Source organism: Lagenorhynchus albirostris, chromosome 4 (genome assembly GCF_949774975.1).
Source record: "Lagenorhynchus albirostris chromosome 4, mLagAlb1.1, whole genome shotgun sequence".
Taxonomy (NCBI): Eukaryota; Metazoa; Chordata; class Mammalia; order Artiodactyla; family Delphinidae; genus Lagenorhynchus; species Lagenorhynchus albirostris.
In genome coordinates, this window is record NC_083098.1 from 23,108,414 (window position 1) to 23,130,969 (window position 22,556).

The 22,556-nt window shown below is 39.3% G+C and overlaps 1 protein-coding gene across 2 annotated transcripts in view; it reads right to left on the reverse strand.

The window, feature by feature from the left end:
* The window catches only part of INPP4B (inositol polyphosphate-4-phosphatase type II B), a 728,360-nt gene that overhangs the window by 252,655 nt on the left and 453,149 nt on the right, over positions 1–22,556 (reverse strand). For both annotated transcript variants that reach the window (XM_060147684.1, XM_060147683.1), the window contains one exon: positions 6,395–6,445. In XM_060147684.1, coding sequence (XP_060003667.1) covers positions 6,395–6,445 — 51 coding nt within the window. The remainder of the gene's footprint in view (positions 1–6,394; positions 6,446–22,556) is intronic.

Genomic DNA, 22,556 nt, shown 5'->3' on the forward strand with positions numbered 1-22,556 from the left:
TACTAGGCCTTAGTTTCTGGATGAAAATGTTGCATAGGATAACTGTATCTTTCTCATTGTTATTGTTATAAGAACTAAAGTAATCCAGGCAAAGCACTTAGTACATTGCTGGGAAAATAGGAAGCACTGCATAAATATTAGCTTGCATAGTACTTAAGGAAAATATGCCCAGAAGTCAGATGACTTAAATATAAGTCCACTTCAAATACTTTTTGGAAAAGGCCGAGTATTTTTAAAAAAAAAGTCTATGAGAAATTCCTATTATAAAAAAGAAAAATGTATGTTTAAAAATAAAAGTTAGATTCAGGGAAATATAAACTAGAATAAATTCTAGTGAAAAAAAAAGATACGAAAGTTATGTGGTCCTTTATAGTTCTTAGTGTTGAGCACACGTTACCTATAATTCCTTATAGCTCAAATTTTTATTAGATCATGTGGAATGTTTATCAGAGGCCAAGAAATGTCTGAATGAAATCAACAAACATTAAGACTTATTAAGACATGGCCAGTCTGTAGATGAAGAGACAGGAACCCATGGGAGTTAACTGGCTTACACCTGGTCACAGAACTAGTTAATGTGCAGAAGCCAAGTTAGAATCCGGGTTTCTCGCTCTTCAGTCCAGAATTCTTTCATCCCCCTCACGCTGTGCCTCATTTCCAGGACAGGTGGCAATTCCCTTTCCTTCTGACAGGCTCTCTGCCTGCACTCTGTGCGGCTCTGACCTTTCTTGCCTGCTCATGACAATGCAACACTCACCATTATCATTCTGGTGCAGGCACCCAAAGCAGATGATCATTAAATTGCTAGATGCACGATTTCAATCACTCACCTGGCTGGAGAGTGATATCAAGCAGGGTGGAGAATGCAGGGCACCTGTCTCAATCCCTGGCTCTGCTCTACGGGGAGCGTACAAATAAACCGTTCATCCTGCCTGCCCTGGTGGGGACTCAGCGCAAGTCACAGACATCCAGAATGCTCAGCAGGGTTGCATACCTGCCTGAAGCAGGTCCTCCATGGTCTTGTTCCCCTGGTACTACACAAGGATCCAGAGGAAGTGCTCCTCCATACACATACCTCCATCACCTATGTTCATCTCACAAAGCCTTTATTCAAAGTTTAGGTTTCCTTTTTATTACAACTTTCATAGATCTCCCAAGTTTTTCCAAGTACTGTCCAGAGCTGCATTATGCAGCATGTGCACTAGTTTGTGGCTACTGTGAGTTGAGTTGTGTTCTAAGTGTAAACACAAATCAGATTTATAAGATGTGATATGAAAAACGGAGTGTGAAATATATCATTACTGATTTCTGAATTGATTACATTTTGAAATGATAATATTTTACATATATTGAGTTAAATAAAATATTACAACTAATTTCACCTGTTTTCTTGTTACTCTTTTAAAAGCATGGGCTGCTAGAAAATTTTAAATTACATATGTGGCATGCATTAAATTTCTAGTAGACAGCGTTGTTTTTTTATTTTTAATTTTTATTGGAGTATAGTTGCTTTACAATGTTAGTTTCTGCCATACAGCAAAGTGAATCAGTCATACGTATACATGTATCCCCTCTTTTTTAGATTTCCTTTCAATTTAGGTCACCACAGAGCACTGAGTAGAGTTCCCTGTGCTATACAGTAGGTTCTCATGAGTTATCTATTTTATACATAGTAGTGTACATATGTCAATCCAAATTTCCCAATTCATCCTCCCTCCCCCCTTGGTATCCATAAGTTTGTTCTCTACATCTGTGTCTCTATTTCTGCTTTGCAAATAAGTTCATCTGTACCATTTTTCTAGATTCCACATATAAGCGATATTATACAATATTTGTTTTTCTCTTTTTGACTTACTTCACTCTGTATGACAGTCTCTAGAAGACAGTGCTGGTTTTTGAGGGTAAATGAAGATATCCATAATACTCTGACATATTCTCATAAAACTATATACTGGAACTGTGGTGTAGGTTTTAAACGGTCTTTGAAAACAAGAAGTTTATATGGTGAGGCAGGCTGATACACAGCATCTCCTGCACATAACTTACAGGATGGGCCCTTTTTCATACTTTTGTACAGGTACTGTGTCTTCCCCCTCTACCCTAACAGACATGGTTGTGTGGTTTCCCACTCTATAGGAAGGGACAGAGGGTACATGAACTACATGCGCTGAAAAAATACATGACAAAGAAAAAAGAACTGAGAGAATATCTATTACAACTTGATGAACAGTCCAAAGAACACATTAAAATGCAATTTAGGGCAAAGTCATATATTATAAAATTACATCTTTACTATGAATATACCTCACAAGGTCTCAGAGCACAGACTGGTATCTGCTTGACTAAGTCATCACCAAAGGTGTGGTTTCATCTAATAGATGCTGCTGAAGAATGCAAAGAAATGTATAGAACATATTTGAAAGATTTATAATAAAAAATTTTCGCTGATTTTTTAAATTGGAGTACTTAGTGGCTAGAGTCCATGGCACATCGTAATGGCAGAGCCATTACCTGCTCTATGTTCTTGGCCAAGAACTTAAATTCTCAAGAATTTTTTTCAGTGTCCAAAAAAATATTTTGGAGGAGTGATGAGATGTATATTAATCAGCGGTACTTCACAGCTGCTCAAGGCGTGACAATTTTTCTCTATCCAGAATATCATGTGCTCTGAGGGTGTTAGAAAAGCCAAGGCATGCTGACTTGTTCTTATTTAGACTCATTCTTATCATGCTTGAGATTTAGTTTGGTAATATAATTACCATTTTATTGATTTCTGATGTGTCATAAAATGTACTCGATTCTTACCATGTTATTGCAATTATTTTTAGACACCCCCTCCCTTTTTATTCTGCTGCTTCTAAAAAAATATAAGATGGCTGGCAAACCAAAATCATGGTATGCTTCCTAATGCATTCAATACATATATCATGATTTGCTAATTTCTGGGCACAGAGCTAGGGCTATTAAAGTAAACAAAATACACATGATCTCTGCAAACAAAATATACATGATCTTTGCAATCAAAATAAACTAGTCTTTTGTTAAACAAAATACTAGTTTAACATCTAGTAGGAGAGTGGAGACATTACTAATAAATAATACCCATTCTGCCCAAGTTGCATTCTTAATAGCATCTTGATTTTGTTTAAATGGGAATTGTATCCCGATTCCCTTCTACCCAGGGACTCTGATCGTCTCAGTGATTATGTAAGTGGTGGGACAGTTGGCCCTCTGTACCCTGGGGTGCAGAACCACTGATATAAAACCCACAGATATGCAAAGCCAACTGTAAGGGACTTGAGCATTCATGGATTTTTGGTATCCGAGGAGGATCCTGGAACCAATCTCCTGAGGATATTGAGGAACGACTGTATACCAGTTGAGTTTTCCTTTCCAGAATTGAAGGAACAGGATGAGCTGCTCAGAACCTTTTCAATTTGGAATGTGATACCTGGAGGAGTAATGGTCAGACTGTACAACACTTTAAGAAAGGAGAAGCAGGACAATGGACAGAGACTGGTTGCTTTAAGTCCTTTTGAGTAGATGGAGACTTGGGCAGTTTCCCCATGACTTTTCTTAACATGAGAAGAACAAGTCTGTTACCTACTCTTCATCCAGTTACTTGCTTCTGAATGCATTCCTAACTGATACAATAGGCATGTCAGAGAATGCCCATTGAGAAGCTTCTTTTGGTCCAGGAATTATAGATGAGTCTTTGTCAAGGATGAGGACACAAGATAACAAATGTTCCACATGATAAGTTCAGAAAACCTCATCACAGTGCCTAAAAGGAGCCAGTTTAGAGAAACTGGTCTATTAGTAACCACAACACAGCCAGTTCATATAAAGGTAGTGCTGGAAGAGAGAGGTCAGAACTTGGGGAGGATACAATTTAGGAAATGAAGCAGATCTCTCTCTTCATTACCCTCAGGAAGACATCTTGATCTCCAAGGCCAAAACCAAAGTCATGGGAGTATGGACCCAAAACATGACTTATGAAGCTTGAAGGTGTCCAAACCATCTCTACCTCTGCTGTGTTGGGAACCGGTGATCGTGTCTCCTTTGGGAATCATTGATTATCTAGTACCCGATGCTGCTGGGGCTCATAGAAACGGTCAGAAGAGACATGGTTCAGCCAGAACCAGATCCCCCACGATGGGAAAGTATACAATGGGAAGGGGCCTCCAAGGCCTCCAGAAATACCTATATTTGTGCTCACAGGAGAGCCAGCATTTCACTCTGCCACAAAGAGAACTCAGGCAGCATTATGCTGAGAAGCATAAAAACCAGCATAAAGGGCACCACACCTCATGGTGGGCAAGCACAGAAGGAACCTCTCCCCTTTCCTTTCTCCTGAGTAACTGAGCAATGAGAGGAGGAAAGGGGAGAATGTGTGAGGATGGACCATTCCCCCTCCCCCCAACACAAGTTGCTAGAAGCGCAGAGTTGTCTACAGCCTGTAGCAGGAAATGGTGGAGGAGAGGGTGGAAGAGAATAATTTAAAATCAGAGAAGAGACTCAAGTTTTAAAATGAATAAGATGCATTCCATTCCAAGAACTTGAATGAGAGAAAAAATAGGGGGGAAATTCATACAATTAGGCCAAGATGTCATTAAAATCTCAAGCAAGGAGGATTTAACACAGAGAAATTGTGGGAGTGAGCAGTTGGAGGAAAATAATTAAACCAGCTCATCTTTCTTGAACCTCAAAAAGTAAATGGGAATTTTTTTTAAAAAATGATTAACTTATTAAGAGTTATAAATTTCATTCTATTTTTTTTTTTTTGCCATTTGCAGCAACATGGATGGACTTGGAGGGCATTATGCTAAGTGAAATAAGTCAGACAAAGAAAGACAAATACTGTATGGTATCACTTAACATGTGAAATGTAAAAAACACAACAAACTAGTGAATAAAATAAGAAGCAGACCCACAGATACAGTGAACAAACTAGTGGTTATCAGTGGGGAGAGGAAAGGGGGAGGAGCAAAATAGGGGTGGGGGAAAAGGGTTATTATGGGATTATATGAAATCATGTGTGTGAAACATTTGAAAATTGTAAAGCACTATAGATTTTTTTTTTAATTTAAAAAAAGAGTTACAAATTTCAGAAGGCCTTACATTATATGAAGGAACTGTAAAGGGTGTGAGGACGGCTTGCACTGGCGGTTCTAGTTTGAAGGAGGACGTCTGAGTGGTCGTAGGCAAAAGGCCTGTGACCCGAGTCCTGAGCTGGGAGAGAGCACCACTGGGCAGCCAGGCAAGGAGACTGCATGTGTCCTGCAGGGAGAGAGGCCTGAGGCTGGGAGGACTCGCTGGTTCCTTGGGAGAAACTCTAGCAGCCCAGGTAGTCTTGGCACCAAGACTGGCGGTGGAAGTGAGAGCAGCACAAGAGGCTGAAGGGACTGGCAGGAAACAAAGCATGAAGATTCATTTAAGTCAAAGAGAGTTATTCAGCCTGTTCCAGGAAGAAACTAGAAGGCTGCGTTCGGCATGAGAGAGCACGAAGTACCCTTTTCCTTCCCCTACGCTGAGAGATGCAGAGGTGGCTGACTCACTTCTCAGCCAATGCAAGGCACGCTTTCTGGAGGGTCCCCTTAGCAGGTTGGGATGGCAGCTGTTGCCAATGAGGAAATGAATGCTACCTAGTACAGGGCTCCCCACACCCACCGGAAGAAGGTTGCCAACTGCCTGTAGGATTTCAGGGAATTTCAAATAGGCCTTTCAGTTGGCAGGGCCTCTTAGACTCAATTTACTTCTGGACTTTTTCCACCTTTCTGAATGCAGGATCCCAGGGACCAGCCTGCTGGGCTATTCTTCAGGAGCGTCCATTGCCTACTGTAAACTTGTCCAAGCAAAATTACCTGTTACTCTCTTGCTCTCCCAACTTGTAAAAGCTTGAGATGCAATGGCTCAGATGCAGCAGGAAAACCTCAGCTGGGTTTTCCAGCACTGGGCTGCACTTCGGTGGCATCTTCTGTTTCAACCCGCCCTACAGTGTTGAAGCTGCTGGACGCAGAAAACATCCCAGTCCCACGGCTAGTCAGCCCTCTGCGTCCTTGCGGAAGCAGTCGAGCTCACACCTGCAATTTCCCAGCCTCCTGTTGGTCCTGGAATGTTGGCTCCGACTCACATCTCAGTACCTGCAGGGCAATTTCTAGACTCATCTCTAGCCAGCTGAACTAAATAAGAATTCACTTGAGGATGATTTTCAGGAGACAAGGAATGAAGTCCATGCAATTCCACAAATATGTGACCGTGTCTCCTTGCAGGTCACACTCTATTAATTTAACTCAATTTTATTTGTCAGCTAGAAGGCAGGAGGCCAGAGAAAACCCAAATAATTAGCTTAGAAATGATGTGTGTGCCTTTTGGAAACAAAAGAAACACTTACCCCAACCTCTGGCGGGGGATCCTTATGTTCAGGGAGGACACTTGTTCTAACCTAAGGAGAAAAACAAACATTTTCTGTATGACTTTGGAGTAGAAACCAGTGCAGAAGCTTCACACGGGTAGCTGTTTGCATTTTCCCTCATCTGGCATCAGTTCAGACTCTGTGGTTAATCATTACTGAAGGTACCTGTGTATGACATGCACTGTGGGCAACAACGATGCTATCTTTTTATAGGTCCTGAATTTCCTGAGGTTCTTAAGTAGACAGAGCTCATCTCATCACTCCTTGTCAAATACAGAGATATCTGGGCTTTAGGTGAATCACTTTTAATCTCCTTGAAAAGCAAAGCTCATTCAACATTCCAGGGAAAGGACAGAGTTGGCATAGAGAATGTCATTCCATGAATGCTTATAAATATTTATTCTTTTTTAGGATATCTCTCTCTCTTGAGAATTCTGGGCCAAACTGTGATATACCATCATCTAGATTCCTTTGAAAACTAATTCTTGATTGTGGGAGAGGATAATAGTGTAAAATAGTCATTTGGGGAAGCTTTTCATATGTTTAAAAAGCATTCCTGGTGAAAAATCAACTCCTTAGATGATAAGTAGACATATTTCTTCTAGTGGGTGGTGATCCTCAACCCTGGCTGTACGTTAGAATTACCTGGAGACCTTTCAAACTACCTGTGCTCTTTCCTGTCCATAGATATTGACCCTAATGTACAGTTACGAGTCTATGATTCTCTATTTAAGAAAAAAGATGTTTCCGATAAAAAGAAGTCACAATTATCTTTCTCACTTACGAAAAAGCTAGTAAAAGCAGGAAGAAAACATAAAACCTAAACCTAGTATATCTAAATTTGAAGTAAGGATGAGATAAACAAGTTAAATGAATACACAGCAACATACAAGAACACTGTGTTTAACTGGAGAGCAGAGGGCTGCGGGGAGGGATGGGAGAGAGGAACCCAGGAACATATAATGGATCAACATTTTAGGGGGTCATTTTAACAAAATCCCTTTGGAGGTGCAGCAAGGGCAATCATACTTCTTTGTTTCTTTATGACAGATCCAGCATTATCACTTGTACAATTTGTCAGTCATTATGACTCAAAATTGTTCACCATTATTTTGTCACACAAAATAATGACAGGAGAGACCCCCACAGAGTAAACACAATTTACAGAACATGCTCAGCTCAGGATTTCACGACAGAGAGCTCACTGTTTAAGAGCACTTCCAGGTTGGTAGCTGCATTAACGTTCTTTGGTCCAGAATGTTCAGAGGTACCCTTCAGTCTCATTATCTGGAAATCATTAGCTGGCCTCAAAGGATGAGGAAGCTTGGAAACTATATATTAATATATAGCATGCTGTAATGGACCATATAGTGTGTGTGTGTACACACATAGACTATATAAATACAGTGTGTGTGTGTGTATAGACTATATACATAGCATGTGTAATATACACACACTATATACATATGTATACTAGAATAAATTATATACAGAGTGAATAAATTATATACAGAGTGAATAAATATTCACATACATGCAACTCATACACACACACATATATATGTGTATATTTATACATCATTTTAAGAAAATATTTGATATCCAAATAACATTACCCAAAAGGATATATAAATATAGTATATGTATATATACATGTATAGACTATATACATAGTGTGTGTATATACACACACTATATACATATATACATATCAGAATGAACTACATATATAGGGAATATTCACATACATGCAACTAATACACACATGTATATATGTGTATATTTATATATCACCTTAAGAAAATATTTGACATCCAAATAATATCATCCAAAGGGATATATAAATACAGTATGTGTGTGCGCATATATATACATATATGTATATATTTATATGGACTATACACATAGTGTGTGCATACACATAACACTATATACATATATATACCAGAATGCACTATATATACAGTGAATAAATATTCACATACATGCAACTCATACACTAATATATATGGGTATATTTATATATCATTTTAAGAAAATATTTGACATCCAAATAACACCATCCAAAGGGATATGCTTGAATTTAGAAATAAAGTGAAAGAAGTCCGAAACTGTTAAACATATGTAGGACTGCATATAGTGTGTGTGTGTGTGTGTGTGTGTGTGTGCACGCACGTGTGTGTGTGTGTAGACAATGCAATCTAATGTTGGACAAAGGCAGAATAATAGTGACAATTCCTGCAACACCGTCATTAAACTCCTAAATTTAAATTGATTTTATCAGTATAACATTTATTTCTTAAATGTTAAATAAATATGAATAAACTATATCGAAAAAAAGATTTTTAACACAAAGGTGTATACTATGAAAAAGTCTAAAGATATTCACAGACTGGTTTGCCATATCCAGTGTGTGCGTGTGTTTGTGTGTGAAGGAGAGAGAGAATGAATTTCACTTTACATAATAAAAGTATTTTTGAAAAGTACATGTACATCACATTTTATTAAATCATGGCATGTTTAAATCACTAGCAGAGCTCTTGATTTAGAGGAACTGAAAGACAAAATTATAAATCAATTTTAAATTGTATAAAGTCAAATTTTTATAGGAAATGTTTGATTAAGTCAGCATGTATGTACAGTTCTAAAACCTTTATATTTAAGGTCAGAACTACTTATGTTTACCATATAGGTTACATATCGATGATGCTTTTCTTGTGTTATCGTACAACCCTCTTCACAGTGAACACAAACTAGGTGGCAAACACTGGGTTTGCCAGTGAATAAGGTCCCATTCCTTCTCTTCAGGACTTCAGAGTCTGGTGGGCAGGACAAATGTATAAATAATCCAGGACAATGCTGTAAATTGTATAATGGAAATGTGAGCATTTTCCTGTCTGCATTCAGAGTGAAGAGTAACTAGTTCAGCCTGTAAGTGTCAGGAGAGGCTTCACAAAAGAGGTGGTCTGGGTTTTGAACAATGCGTAAGAGTTTTAGGTAAAGAAGGATGTGACAAACTAAGCGAAGTGTTATGTATCAGGCATGCAGTATGGAGTCATAAAAGCCCATCTGTGTTTGGAAAAGAGTGAGTAGTCTGACGATGCTATAACATGGGGGCCTCTAGGGATGTGACAAAAGCCGACTGTGTTTGGGGAGAGAGGCTGGGGGCCATTTGTTGTAGAGATCCACCTATCATGTTATAGAATCGGAGCTGTACGCAATTTCTAGGAAATCTAGCAAGGTGTTCAAGTAGAGGAGTGACATGATCGGAGCCCCTTGAATCATCCCAACTCTGCCCAGACTCACATCGGAAGAATTATTTAACCTCTTTACGCCAGTTGCCCTTTGCCTTTACGTCCGCTATCTTTAACATGGGGTTAATAAGAGACGCCACAAGATGTCACGAGTATGACATCTTTTCAGCACTTAGAACAGTACTTAACACAGAGAGGGAAGGAGGGAGGAAGTGAGAGAGAAAGGGAAGGAGGAAGAAAAGAAGTGAGGGGGGGAGGGGAAACAAGAAAGAAGACAAAAGAGAGAAGAGGGAAGAGATGACAGAGGAAAGATGGGAGGAAGCAGAGAGACAGGGAGACAGGACCAGAGGGAGGAATATGTCATTGAAAAAAAAAAAAACATAAATAAACCCTGGACAGATTTAGCTGAGACCTCTTGGTGAGAAAGGGATGAAGCAATGGCTGTTACTGTAGCATCTGGAATATTCCAGTTCATCGGCAATGTCATGCCTCCTGAGATTTACTGCCTTCCTTAGAAATTCATTTTCCCTTTTTTGGTCTTATTAGCAGTTCTTCTCCCTGTTTTTCTTCACCATACCCCTCCCTGTCTCCTGTCCCTTCCTGGAAGATAAGAATGTCTGCCTGACTACACATTTAGAGTTCTTATAACATCCTTTTGTCTGGATTTTTATGATATCAAATAAAGCAAGAAAGATCAATTACTAGAAGAGGTCATGTAGAAAATTATATATTCCGTCTTAAATATTTCTTAAGGTTCCTGTAAAACAAATTCATTTCCTTCTCTATCAACTTCATAAGCTCAACATTCTATGCACTAAGTTTACCCTGAAAAAAAAAAGAAACAACCAAAGGAAAACCAGGTAGCATAGTGTGAGTGACACTCTTTCATCAAATCCTTATAGATGAGTTCATAAACTTTGTTTCCAAGCAAGAGGCTACTTGGGCTACCACTGAAGTGGCTGAACACAGCACTCCAGTCCATGGGTGACAACTTATTAAAAGAGTCACCCTTGCTACAAAGAGGCTGGGCACAGCTACCCTGAGCCAGGGAGGAGGGTGATTGCTGTACTTTTCATAGGTGAGTGGTGCTAGGATACCGTTGGGTAACCACATCCACAGGGAGGCCGTGCTCCCATGATGCTGTGCAGCAGGTTGTCCAGGCCTGGACCTCACTGGTAGGTGAGGAAGGAGCAACCTTCCCCTGGAAGGCAGAATGGAAGATGTTGGCAATAGTGGAGGAATACCTCGGGGCAGGGAGAAAGCCCAGGTTCTTTCCTCAGACTACTGTCATATCTGATAAGATCTCTGATAATGAATGTGTCATTGAAACACATCCCTTTTTTCTAATAAATGCATTACTCTTATTCTTTCTGTATCTCGAATTAAAATATATAATATCATCACATTTACTTGTTCCACTTGGAATGAGATATAGAATTGCCTTAATATTCAAACACATGGAAATCTGACTGCAACAGAAATGTTTAGCCCTCTTGCACAATATGAATTTTTGGAGAGGAAACTGCTCAGTCAGGATTATATTTCCTAGGATGCCTTGTATTGACAGATAACCACGGAACTAGTTCCTATCAATAAAATATAAGTGATGTTTGCCGCATCTAAACTGGATTTTTCAGAAGTGGATCTAGAATGCCCTCTCCGTTGTCTCTTTGGGTGACTGCAGAGCTGCACCTGGTCCCAGAATGACGACATAAAAGAAAGCCATCCACCATCCATCACTACCAGTATTAGGCTATCAAATGACTGGTTAGCTTTCCAGTGCTGTGTAAAAAATAACAACAAACTTAGCTGTTTAAAACAACATTCACTTATTAGTTCACAGTCTGTATGTCAGAAGTCCAGGCCTGGTATGGCCGGGCTCTCCCATCCAGTCCTACATGCAAGGCTCAAATCAAGGTGGCAGCTGGCCGCATCCTCATCTGAAAACTTGTCTAGGGAAAGGTCAGCTGCCAGCTCCCGCAGGCTGTTAGCAGAACTCAGTTCCTTGCAGCTCTAGCACTGAGGTCCCTGTTATCTTGATGGCTGTCAGCTGGACGCTGCTATAAACTGTTGGAGGTGACCCTCATTCCTTGCCGTGTGGCCTCCTCCATCTTCAAATCCAGCAATAAAGAATCTCGTTTGCATCAAACCTTCTTGCACTTCAGATCTTCAGATTATGTAAAACATGTACATGGGGTGGTACCTTGGGGCCATCTTAGAAGTCTGTCCACCACAATGATAAGAGCTAAACGTCCATTGTGCTGAGACACTGAATTTTGATGTTTACCTTTGTTTCAGGGGCCAGCATAACTCAGACCTCCCATTGGTTGTAAATGAAATTTTGAATTCAGTTTATGGCTATGAAGAAATGAAGCAAAATAGGTCATATTAAATCCTAATTCAGTATTCTAATGTCAACAAACATGCATTAACTACTTATTATGACCCAGCCACTATTATAAACGCTGGAAATCTCAGAGATTAAGAAGACATCGTAATCCTATAGGCAATACTAATAACATGGTTAAGAGTCAAAATATGCAATAATAATTGTTAAGCATTTTCAATTGTCTAAAACCTATCAGCCACTCAGATATTGATTTTCCAACTGTGGATGGGGAAAATGATCCATGCACAAATGCCAACAATTTAGACCACAGAATATTAGAGATGGAAGGGGTCTTAGAGCTAACCTAGAAAAACTACCTACGCAATGTGAAATTTTTATCTGAAATATGCCTGAGAAGTACATTTAAAATTTCTCCTTGAACATGTTTAGTCTCTAATTTACTATCTCACTAATTAGTACAGTAGAGATAGTGTTACAAACTCACATACCCAAAGGCTCCAAGCAGGTTAAATTACTGAAAGAAGTGAACTGGGTGTGAGAGACAATAGGGATTGTAGAAGACTCTGGCAAAGTAGAAATCACATGCCCAAGTCTATAAGGAGCAGCAACTATCTAGCTTCAGATGATAAAAAATTCCCAAGAAAAAGTTATTCAACTATCAACTGTGGGTAAATCCTACTTCCTCTGCAGGTGGGCTGTGACCAGCATTTACTTACTTTTACCAGAAACGGGCCTGGTAAATGAGGTGGGTGGTCAAAGCAGGTCCAGTACTATTTTAGTAAAAATAAATAAACAAATAAAAGTGCTACCCTGAAACAGTTGTTCTTAATCTTGACAACACATTGGAATCATCTGGCATAATTTTAATGCCAATTTCCAGGCCACATTCTAGAATAATTACATCAGAATCTCTGAGGGAAGGGTCTGTTCCAGCATCAGTGTTTTTCAATGCTCACTCCCCACTTGATTCCAATGTGTAGCCAAAGTTCAGAACTACTGATCTAAAAGAAATGAGCTTTTTTGGGTGTGAGTCTCACAAATTCCAAATCCTATACAAGTTCACAAAAAGGCACTGTGCAATGGTCAAGTGATAGAATAAGTCTTCCTTTGGAAAAGATTTTTTTTAAAGTTAACAGAATGTCAGAGCTGGAAGTGATCTTAAACATTATTTATTGGGCAATTTTTCGTAAACTCCAGTGTACACACTCATCACCTACTGGTCTGTAAGCTGGTCAGGAGGATGGTCTGAGGACTGTCCCCTAGAAGCTTGTTATAGAAATGCAGAATCTCAGGCTCATTCCAGACATACTGAATCAGAGTCTTCATTTCATCAAGGTTCCCATGTAATTCATACGCATGTTTATGGTCTGGTCTAGAGTACTTACGAGTGAAACAGGTCACAGACGAGAATGGTAGATATTCATTTGCACCTAAACACGTTTAAATAAGTAATGGGATTTATTCTTCTGGTTATGAAGGTAATTAGTCACTTTTTTAATGTCAATCATCTGTAGAGCTCCAGATAATATTTTCTTTCAGACATGTCTTTCCTTTGTTATGCTTTGTTACATCATGTTATGGGGAAGGGGCTGTTCTTGTCATCAAGTCAGGGATTGATTTGGGACAGAGCTAGTCTGGAATTCTAATAAGGCTCGGTGTTGTAGGCTGAATCTCCACTTTCCCAACCTGTCTACCCCCAATCCCGCTCCCTCTACCCCCAATCCCAAGCTTCCCCAGTCCCAAATTTTTACGTTGAAGCCCTAAGCATCAGTACCTCAGAATGTGACTATCATTGGAGACAGGGTGATTAAGTTAAAATGAGGCCACTAGGATGGGGCACTCATGCAATAGGACCTGTAACTTGACGAGAAGAGGAAGAGACACCAGGGGTGCAAACACAAAGGGATAACCATGTGAAGAGGCAGCAGGAGGGTGGCCATCTGCAAGCCAAGGAGAGAAGCTTCAGAAGACCTCATCCCTGCCAACACCTTGATCTTGGACTTCCAGAGTCCAGAAATGTGAGAAAATAAATTTCTGTTGTTAAAGCCACTCAGTCTGTGGCACTTTTTCATAGCAGCCTTAGCAAACTAAGCCACTCAGTCTACCTGTGTTGTAGGGTACGGCCTTCCGTAACTTTCAGCTGACAGCCTAACTGGTCTTTGCTCCTCAGTCCTTGAAAGGATGCTGGAGATCCTTAGGTGTCTCAGTGTACCACTTTTGTACTGGGCCTCAGCTTCAACGTCTGGCAAATGTCTTTAGAGACAGACCAGCCGTGAGTTCGAGTCCCTTCTGTTCTCTAAGTTTGTCATTTCAGCTACACATGAAAACCAGAATCTCTGCTGGGTTCTGGGCCTGGCAGCTGCCACCTTGTGTTTAGCAAAGACAGATGCTCAGACTTCTAGCTACAGAGAGAATCCGTAATCGCCCCCAGGTGAGAGATGGCTTTTTAGTCCCTCATTGTCAATTCAACACTCCCTCCAGGGCTGTGGCTCATGCCTGGTTTTGGTTCCTTTCCCTGGTTTCCTAAACACTGTGAAACCGTGGGAGGTTTCACTCTGCTTTATATAAGCTTTTGGCCTGGTTCTTTCGCCTCCTGTCAAGGTCAGGATTCAGCGATTCTCTTCTGAGAAAAAGTGCCCATTGATCTGAGGTCCCTGAAGTCTCAGTTTCTCAGTCCATCCAACACAACGGCTGAAAGCTCTGCTACTTTCTCCTCTTCTAAGGAGCAGCAGCTCCGTGTCCAGGCAAATGCCTGTTCTTCAACCTACTCTCAGAATCACCAAATGCCCGAAGAGGAAAAATCCACAGGCTCCTGATAGCTCCACTCTGAAACGTCCTCCTTTCTCTGGAATTTTAGTTTCGCATGTTGTTATTACTGTCACAGCTTGATGATGTTTCCAAACGTGATTTTTATAACACGTTCGGCTTGTTTCTAGGTGGTGTCAGAGGGAGCATTGCTTGTTTCAACTGCCACATCCTACCCAAACTAACCTTCGTAATATCTGAAAGTTACCACGAAGCTAAGGGATCTTCCAAACGTGATGAAGAGGTGAACAATGATACTCAACAGAATGTAGTAGCTAAATATGATCAGAGAGGGCAAAAGATGTCATTACATGTTGGGCTGTCTGTTAAGTCTTCGATACACCAGTTACAAATGGATAACTACAGGTAGTTCTCTTCATAAAAGCAGAGTTAACCCTGAAGCCTGAGCACTAACTAAAAATAATCCAATAATTATTGAGTGTGATGTGCTATCTTAATCTTTACCAGGTAAACGTGATCACCTTTCACATGTCAAAACATATTATGCAAATGATATACACAAGAACATTCTAGAGATTCCCAAGCCAAATGAGATAACATTAAGAAAAGTGTAAGCACTCTTAGTGTAGATGCATCTAATCGTAGGAGTTTTCCATTTCTCTAAGGCAATGATGGTCACACCACAACCCTCTGGTCACATCGGTCCCTTTATGTTTAATTGGTGGCCTTTTAAGACTACTAATTTCACTATATGAATACACCATTATGCTAACTTCTACCGGTCATATAGGTGTCATGTGGTTCTTTAAGTTAATGGTGACAGCAAATGTGCTCCAGAGTCACGTAACTCTGGTTATCCCTGCCATTACCCACATTTTATTCCATTTCCCTTTCCAAGAGAGTCACTGAAAGATACAGGCTCGACTGAAAATAAGAGATGCTAAAACTGAGGTCTAGTTTTCATGAAGTCAGAGAGGTCTCTCTACCTCTGTTCTGAGCATAAACTCTTCTGCCTTTCATACTCTTTACCTCTGGAGCCTCCTGAAAGGGACACTAGCCTGGGAAAGGCAGCACTGGTCAGACACCATCAGGTATCTTACACTGCATCTCAGAGTCAAGTCTTGTCCTGGGCACTTACCTAAAACAAATAGGACAAACCTCCAAAGAGCTGTACAATTTAAAAACAAAACTTTTTTTCAGTGTTAATAGATATTTAGCTATTTTTAAAACTGAGGTAAAGAATAAAGGACTTCTCTGCACTGCAGAAACAGAATCTAAAAATGTGTTTTAGAGGCACTGAAGACATTAACTGATAATTTGCTAAACAGCTGCTCATTATAAATTGAGAATTCTATTCCTGCTGACTTCCAAAGCCTCACATGAGAATATTATTAACATTTCAATACACAGAGCATTTGACTCAAATATCATGTATCCATATTAATAGATTTTTGGTCAGGTTAAACCTCCATTACTGCTTTCATTCCTCTTCCTCTATTTCTCCACAACTCCAATATACAAAAATAACTGTACCATCATTCTGAAAAATGGAAAGAGAGTCAATGGGAACTGATCTCTTGATCCCAGCACTAGACCTGGGTTGAATATGTGCTACCCTAGAAAGAAATAATACAAACTTACAATTGATCAATAAGGATAATGGAATCAAAGGAAATAACTATACTTCCTTCGCCTATGGGTTAATTATTTCAGAGGCACATGCATTAATTTTTTTTACTTGTATTATCTCACTCAATTCCTATAGTTCTGTGTTGTATTATTCTTGTTTGGCCCATTTTACAGATGAGAGAACTCAGTTTCAGAAAACTGGAGTAATTTGCTCACTTCAATAGCAAGTTACAGATCAGACATGAAATGGTCTGCTTTCAAAGTCTGCACCCCTTCCATGGTGGTGTGCCTTTCTGAGCCCCCGCTGGTGGTGGCTTTAATTGTCTTCCCTAGGGCTGCTTAATGAGTTTTAAAAACCAAAAATCTATTGGCCTCAGGGAATAGAAACAGACACAGTTTATCACTTGCCAGACTCAAAACCACCATCCTTAAGGTATTAACAGCCTCCAGTTAAGACCACAGTCAAGAGTTAATGAACGAGCCTTTAGACAGAGAACAGTGATATCTACACAAGCACATGTCTATTACTCTGTTGCTCAGTGAAAGTCATTAGTCCCAGCACTGTAAGGCTAAATAATTTCTAGGTAGCTTTAAAATAAAATTATTGCGATATCACTTAGTATTTTAAGAGATCATTTACAACCCAGGCTTTTGTAACCCCAGTCAAAAGAAGATCACCAAGCCCTGGGTAAAGATCAATTGATTTATATAATCAACCCACAAAGCATATTTTTTGACAAACTGGAATATAATGGTGTATACCGGCACAGAGGAAAGGCTTTTGATGTAGCTATCCGATGAAGTGCTGTGTTCGTCTTCAGGCAAAACTGGGATAATTCAACAGCTCCATTCTATCATCACCCTAGTTTCTTTCCCTATGGAATTCCACCAAAGTATCTAATAATTTATTCCATCATTGGGTCTGGGCACTGGCTGCACTTGAGAACCACCTGGAGAAGCTTTAAAAATTCGGAGGCATTATTTACACTCCTTTAAATAACCCGTTTCTAATCACTCAGAGTTTTCACTGCTCTCTCTTCTCATTTACTCTTCAAAGCAACCTTATGAGAAAACTGAGGCTCACACTTTCAGTACCTTTCAACCTGCCTGAAAACAAAACGTCAAGATAAGTAACTTTCTTCCCAGGTTACGTGGCTAGTATGTCAAAAAGCCAACGCCTCGACCGGAATCTTCTGTATTCCCAAACCAATGCTTTCAACACTGCTGTTGTCGCGTTGCCTGCAGCTCGGGCTGAAAGGATAGTACACTTCCACTACAGTGGACTGAAGACAATGTGGGCAAATTGAAACAAAGTTCGCAGTTTCCCCGCAGGGGGAAATGTGACCGTGGCATCTCAAACAGGAACCAAGGATGGCTCTTCTCAAAGAAACGTTATCATGCAGTGGCCAGGGTCTACTGCAGGACGCACTCAGTGTTGTCTTAAAAGAGCAAAGGCGTTAAACTGAATGCTGTGAGCTCTTCCTAGGAAGGTAATACTGATGAAGAACCCTGCCTGTATAGAAAAATGTATTTAACGTTTCTGAAGATTGATTTCCAAAATTGGGGATACGATCTCATTAAGTTGAGGTCACCTCATACTTTAACAGACCAGGTGCATACTGAATCCTGTGACATGTGAGTAGCAGCTGGGACACGAAATGCCTGCAGTTTAGGTCTTACTCAAACCCCAGATCAGCAGTTCTCTAATGGGGTCCAGTCAGGGGATCTGCAAGGTCAACACCATTTTCATAATAATTCTAAGACAGTATTTTACTTTTTAAAAAACTCTCATTCTTTCACAAATGTGCAGTTGAGTTCCCCAGATGCTGCAAGAATTGTGATTTGCCTACAGACTGAGGCATGACAATGCAGTTCTCCCCTATTAATCACACAGTAAAGAGACTTACACACATGTAAAACAATGCCACTCCCTCAGTATATTTTTTTAGTTTTCCAAAATACAATTTATTTTCAAAAGCATGTAGTATGTATGTTAACATATAATGGGTTTATTATTTGTTATTGTAAGTGAATTAATAAATACTTTTAAAATTTCTGAGTTTCATTTCTAATGTAAACATCCATGGTCATTAAAACCTACATAAACAGAAGCCCTTTGGGATTTGAGATAGCATTTAAGAATGTAAAAGAATCCTGAGACCAAAGGTTTGAAAAATACTGCTTCTTCCTCAACATCTGAGACTTGTGTTTCACATTGTCTATTTCACAATCTTACCATCGTTAACAAGATTTTTGCTGTAGAATCTCTTTCAGAGATGGACGTGATGTTTACTACATGAACCCACTGATCCAGCCGATCTGAATCCCTAGGGTTCCTTTAATTTGCGTTTCTCCCATCTCCCTGATGCCTTTGCCTATATTGATCTTCTGTCATTCTAAGTATGAGGGACATGGTTGTGAACAAGGAATAATCACTTCATAGACTTACATTCTAGCAACAAGAAGAGATGAAAAATATCAAAATGGGTAAATTAGTAAGTATGCATGGAAGTAAAATAAGGTAATGGAATAAAGTGTTAATTGGATGGGAGTATTTTACATATAATGGTGAGGGTGAATTTCTCTGAGCAGATGACTTTGATTAAGACCTGCTAAAGAAGAGAAGCCAGTTCAGAGGAAAATAAGGGGGAACAGTGTTGCAGGCCAAAGCAACATCAAGTGCAAAGGCCCTGAGGTCACAGTGTCTGAAAAAAGTAGCTGAAGGAGGAAGAAAGAAGAGGGAGGTAGATTCAAAGGAAGGGAGGGCTCTGGGAGAGTAGAGTCCTCATTCTAATTACAATGGGAAACTCAATCAGGGTTTTGAGCCAAGAAGTGATGTGATCTTTTTCATGCTTTAAAAATACTACTCTGATTCTATACGGAGGACAGACTGCAGAAGGTCAAGAGTGGAAAGGGTGAACAATTAGGAGTCATTTGCAAATTAGAGTTTTATTACCATCACTTTACTTTTCTAGTGTCGGGCTCAAGCTAGGTATTTAGGCTTTAGAAGGATAATCATTAGGCTGCCTTGAGTCATTTAATTTATTTCTGAATATTTACAGAAAGCACTTTGATACTGACAGAGAAATAAAGTTAGTATATAAATTTCCTATATGTGTAATTACATTAATCTCTGAGGATAATAATGCTCAACTATCATAAGAATATTTGTGGATGAATAATTATTGAAATACATTTAGTACTAAACAATAAATGTACTATTTACATCCTATTTACATTATGGATATTAAAGAAGAGCACAGCTCTTGAAATAGAAGAATCTTCAGAAGAAGCATGCTACCTTAAAAGCGCGAAGGACCTCAATTCCCTGAAAAAAAAATTATAAACAAACTGAGTGATAACAGAATTATAATTACTAAAGAAACCCCTATGAATAGGATTGTTTATTAATGGATTCAGCACTCCTGGCAGGTACCTGTGACAGTAGAATTTAGAGAATATCTTCATTGTTTCATCTTTGCATTTGAACCATGTCAGCAAGCAACGATTCAAAGACCCATGAACAGCAAATAATGATGGATGGACAGATCATAAAAAGGAAGAACAGCACCTTTAATTTTGAAACCAAACCTCTTCTTTCCAGCACAAGATACCTATTAACAGGACTTCTGAAAAGCATCTCTCCACATACGCACGATTTTGCACATCATAGGGCCTGACTTAAAATACACCTTGGAGGAGTTTAGGATTAACATATACACACTACTATATATAAAACAGACAATCAACAAGGACCTACTGTATAGCACAGGGAACTCTACTCAATATTTTGTAATAACCTAAATGGGAAAAAAATCTGAAAAAGAATAGATATCTGAATAGATATCTGTATAACTGAATCACTTTGCTGCACACCTGAAACTAACACAACATTGTAAATCAACTATACTTTAATATAAAGTAAAAAATAAAAAAAAAATACCTTGGAAATCCAACTCTGGATTTTTTAAGTTAAAGCTGTGGAACATTCTTCGTCTGCACTGGAGCTGCCTGTGAGATGGCTCTTTCATTTTCTAATCAAAGTTTTTCTGTCTGTTTTAACCAAAGACACACACATCCGTATGCACGCATACTTGCATTCAGTAAAGCAATTTGATTAAAACTATAACTATTCAACAAAGGCCAAAGTATTCCTATCCCTTCAAACCATTCAGAGCTTTTAAAATATATCTTCTCAGATGTCTAAGGAATTTACTGTCTCAAGGAGACATTTAAAACCTAGGATCTTAACGCTGAAAACTTAAACAGTTGGAGTGTTTCCGCCATTTATAATGCACGTTTGTGCTTAAGATGAGCTTACACTTGGTATTCTTGCTGCCTCAGCGCGTAGAGAGGCAGGCTAATTGGAGCTAATGAGTTCAGGCACTTAAGAGAGAACCGTTTAAAACTAAGAGCACTAAGCTAAGTCCACTCACAGGAACAACAAGGGGCATTTTCATAAATTCTTTTTATCAAAAGTTGTGCTTTCACCTTTCCTACTTCTTAAAGTGAATTTTCCTTTGATACTGTCAGGAAGAAACTTGCAAACATTCTCAGATAAGGGTGCTCCTTCTTGGCACTGGATGAGACCACAGGTAAGGAAATTCAGGGACTTTAGTCATACTGGATAGCATTCTGCCTTTAAGAGCAGCGGGGTGCCACTGAAGGTCTAACAGCTGGTTCTCAGAGGCTGGGGATGGGAGGAGAAGCTATGACTTATAGAGGGTGCCGATTTCGGTGGTGAAAATACTCTCACCCTGGCCTGCTACAAGCTACCACTCAGGATAACTGATCGTGTAGTTGGGAAGAGGTGTGGACGATCAGTTCTCTGGGGCTGACGGAAGCAGGCTCCGGCACCCCACCGTGGGGTCATGGCAGAGAAGTCAGCACAGCAGACGTGCTTGGATCCAGGTCCCCTGAGATCTCAGTGTGCCGTGAGCCTGACTACAGCCTGCTCAGGCATCTATTCCAGGAAGAACTGCGTGTAATAACCACTATATTACCATTAATAATTTGAAAGTAAAATCATCCTTAGTCTCATATCACAGGGAATAAAACCATATCTCAGAAGCCAACAATTTTTTTCTTTTTTTTTTAATTGAAATATAGTTGATTTACAATGTCGTGTTAGTTTCAGGTGTACAGCACAGTGATTCAGTTCTCTCTCTCTCTCTCTCTCTTTCTCTCTCTCTCTATATATATATTTGTTTTCAGATTATTTTCTTCTAGGTTATTACAAAATACCATAGGTCTTTGTTGTTTCATATTTTTTATGTAGTAGTGTGTATCTGTTAATCCCAACCTCCTAATGTATCCCTCCCCCTCCCTTCCCCTTTGGTAACCATAAATTTGTTTTCTATGTCTGAGAAACCAATGATTTTAATCAAGTTTAAACTCAGGGGAACGCAAATATCTGGCTAAGAGGTGACCAGTTCTATCTATTCAATCAGATTCCCAGTAGCTGCTGAGAAATTCTTTTAAAATCAATGGAAACTTTGGCCATGGGAAAGATGCAGAAACACACAAAGAATCTGGCTGACCAGAATCGGTCTCATGACATATCTGGGCTCCAGGGTCAGTTTTAAGTGCCCTGGTAGCTAGTATTGGGATGCTACAAAATGTTCTCTATCTTTAGAACCTCTGATTGTAAACTTTACAGACCACAGACCATGTTATGTATTAGTATTTAGGAAAGTATTTTTACTGAAATGTACCACAAAGTTGGGAGAAAAACCTAAGGTTGTCAGTATGTGTCCTAGTCCATAAACAGGCTTATTCATATCTAGGACTTTTATTAGAGTCTAAACTCTTAGGAAAATCTTCCATTAAGGAATTTTTAACCGTTGTTTCAATTAAGCAAGCAAAAATTTCTTTAAGGGAATTAACCATGCCAATAATTTTGCCTCCTTAAGAAAATCTAAATTTTAGAATAGCTGTCTCGTACAAGTTTTATTTCACAGCTTATTCCAAACCAAGGTATACAATATGACAGTTTGTACTTATATTATCATGTTTAAGGGACTTCAGACAATTTTATATTTAAAAAAAAGACATTTACAGCACCATGAGACATTGTTTTTGGCTTTTTTTTCACTTTCTTTAAAATAAAAAGGCAGGTAAATATGGCTGGACACTTAGTACA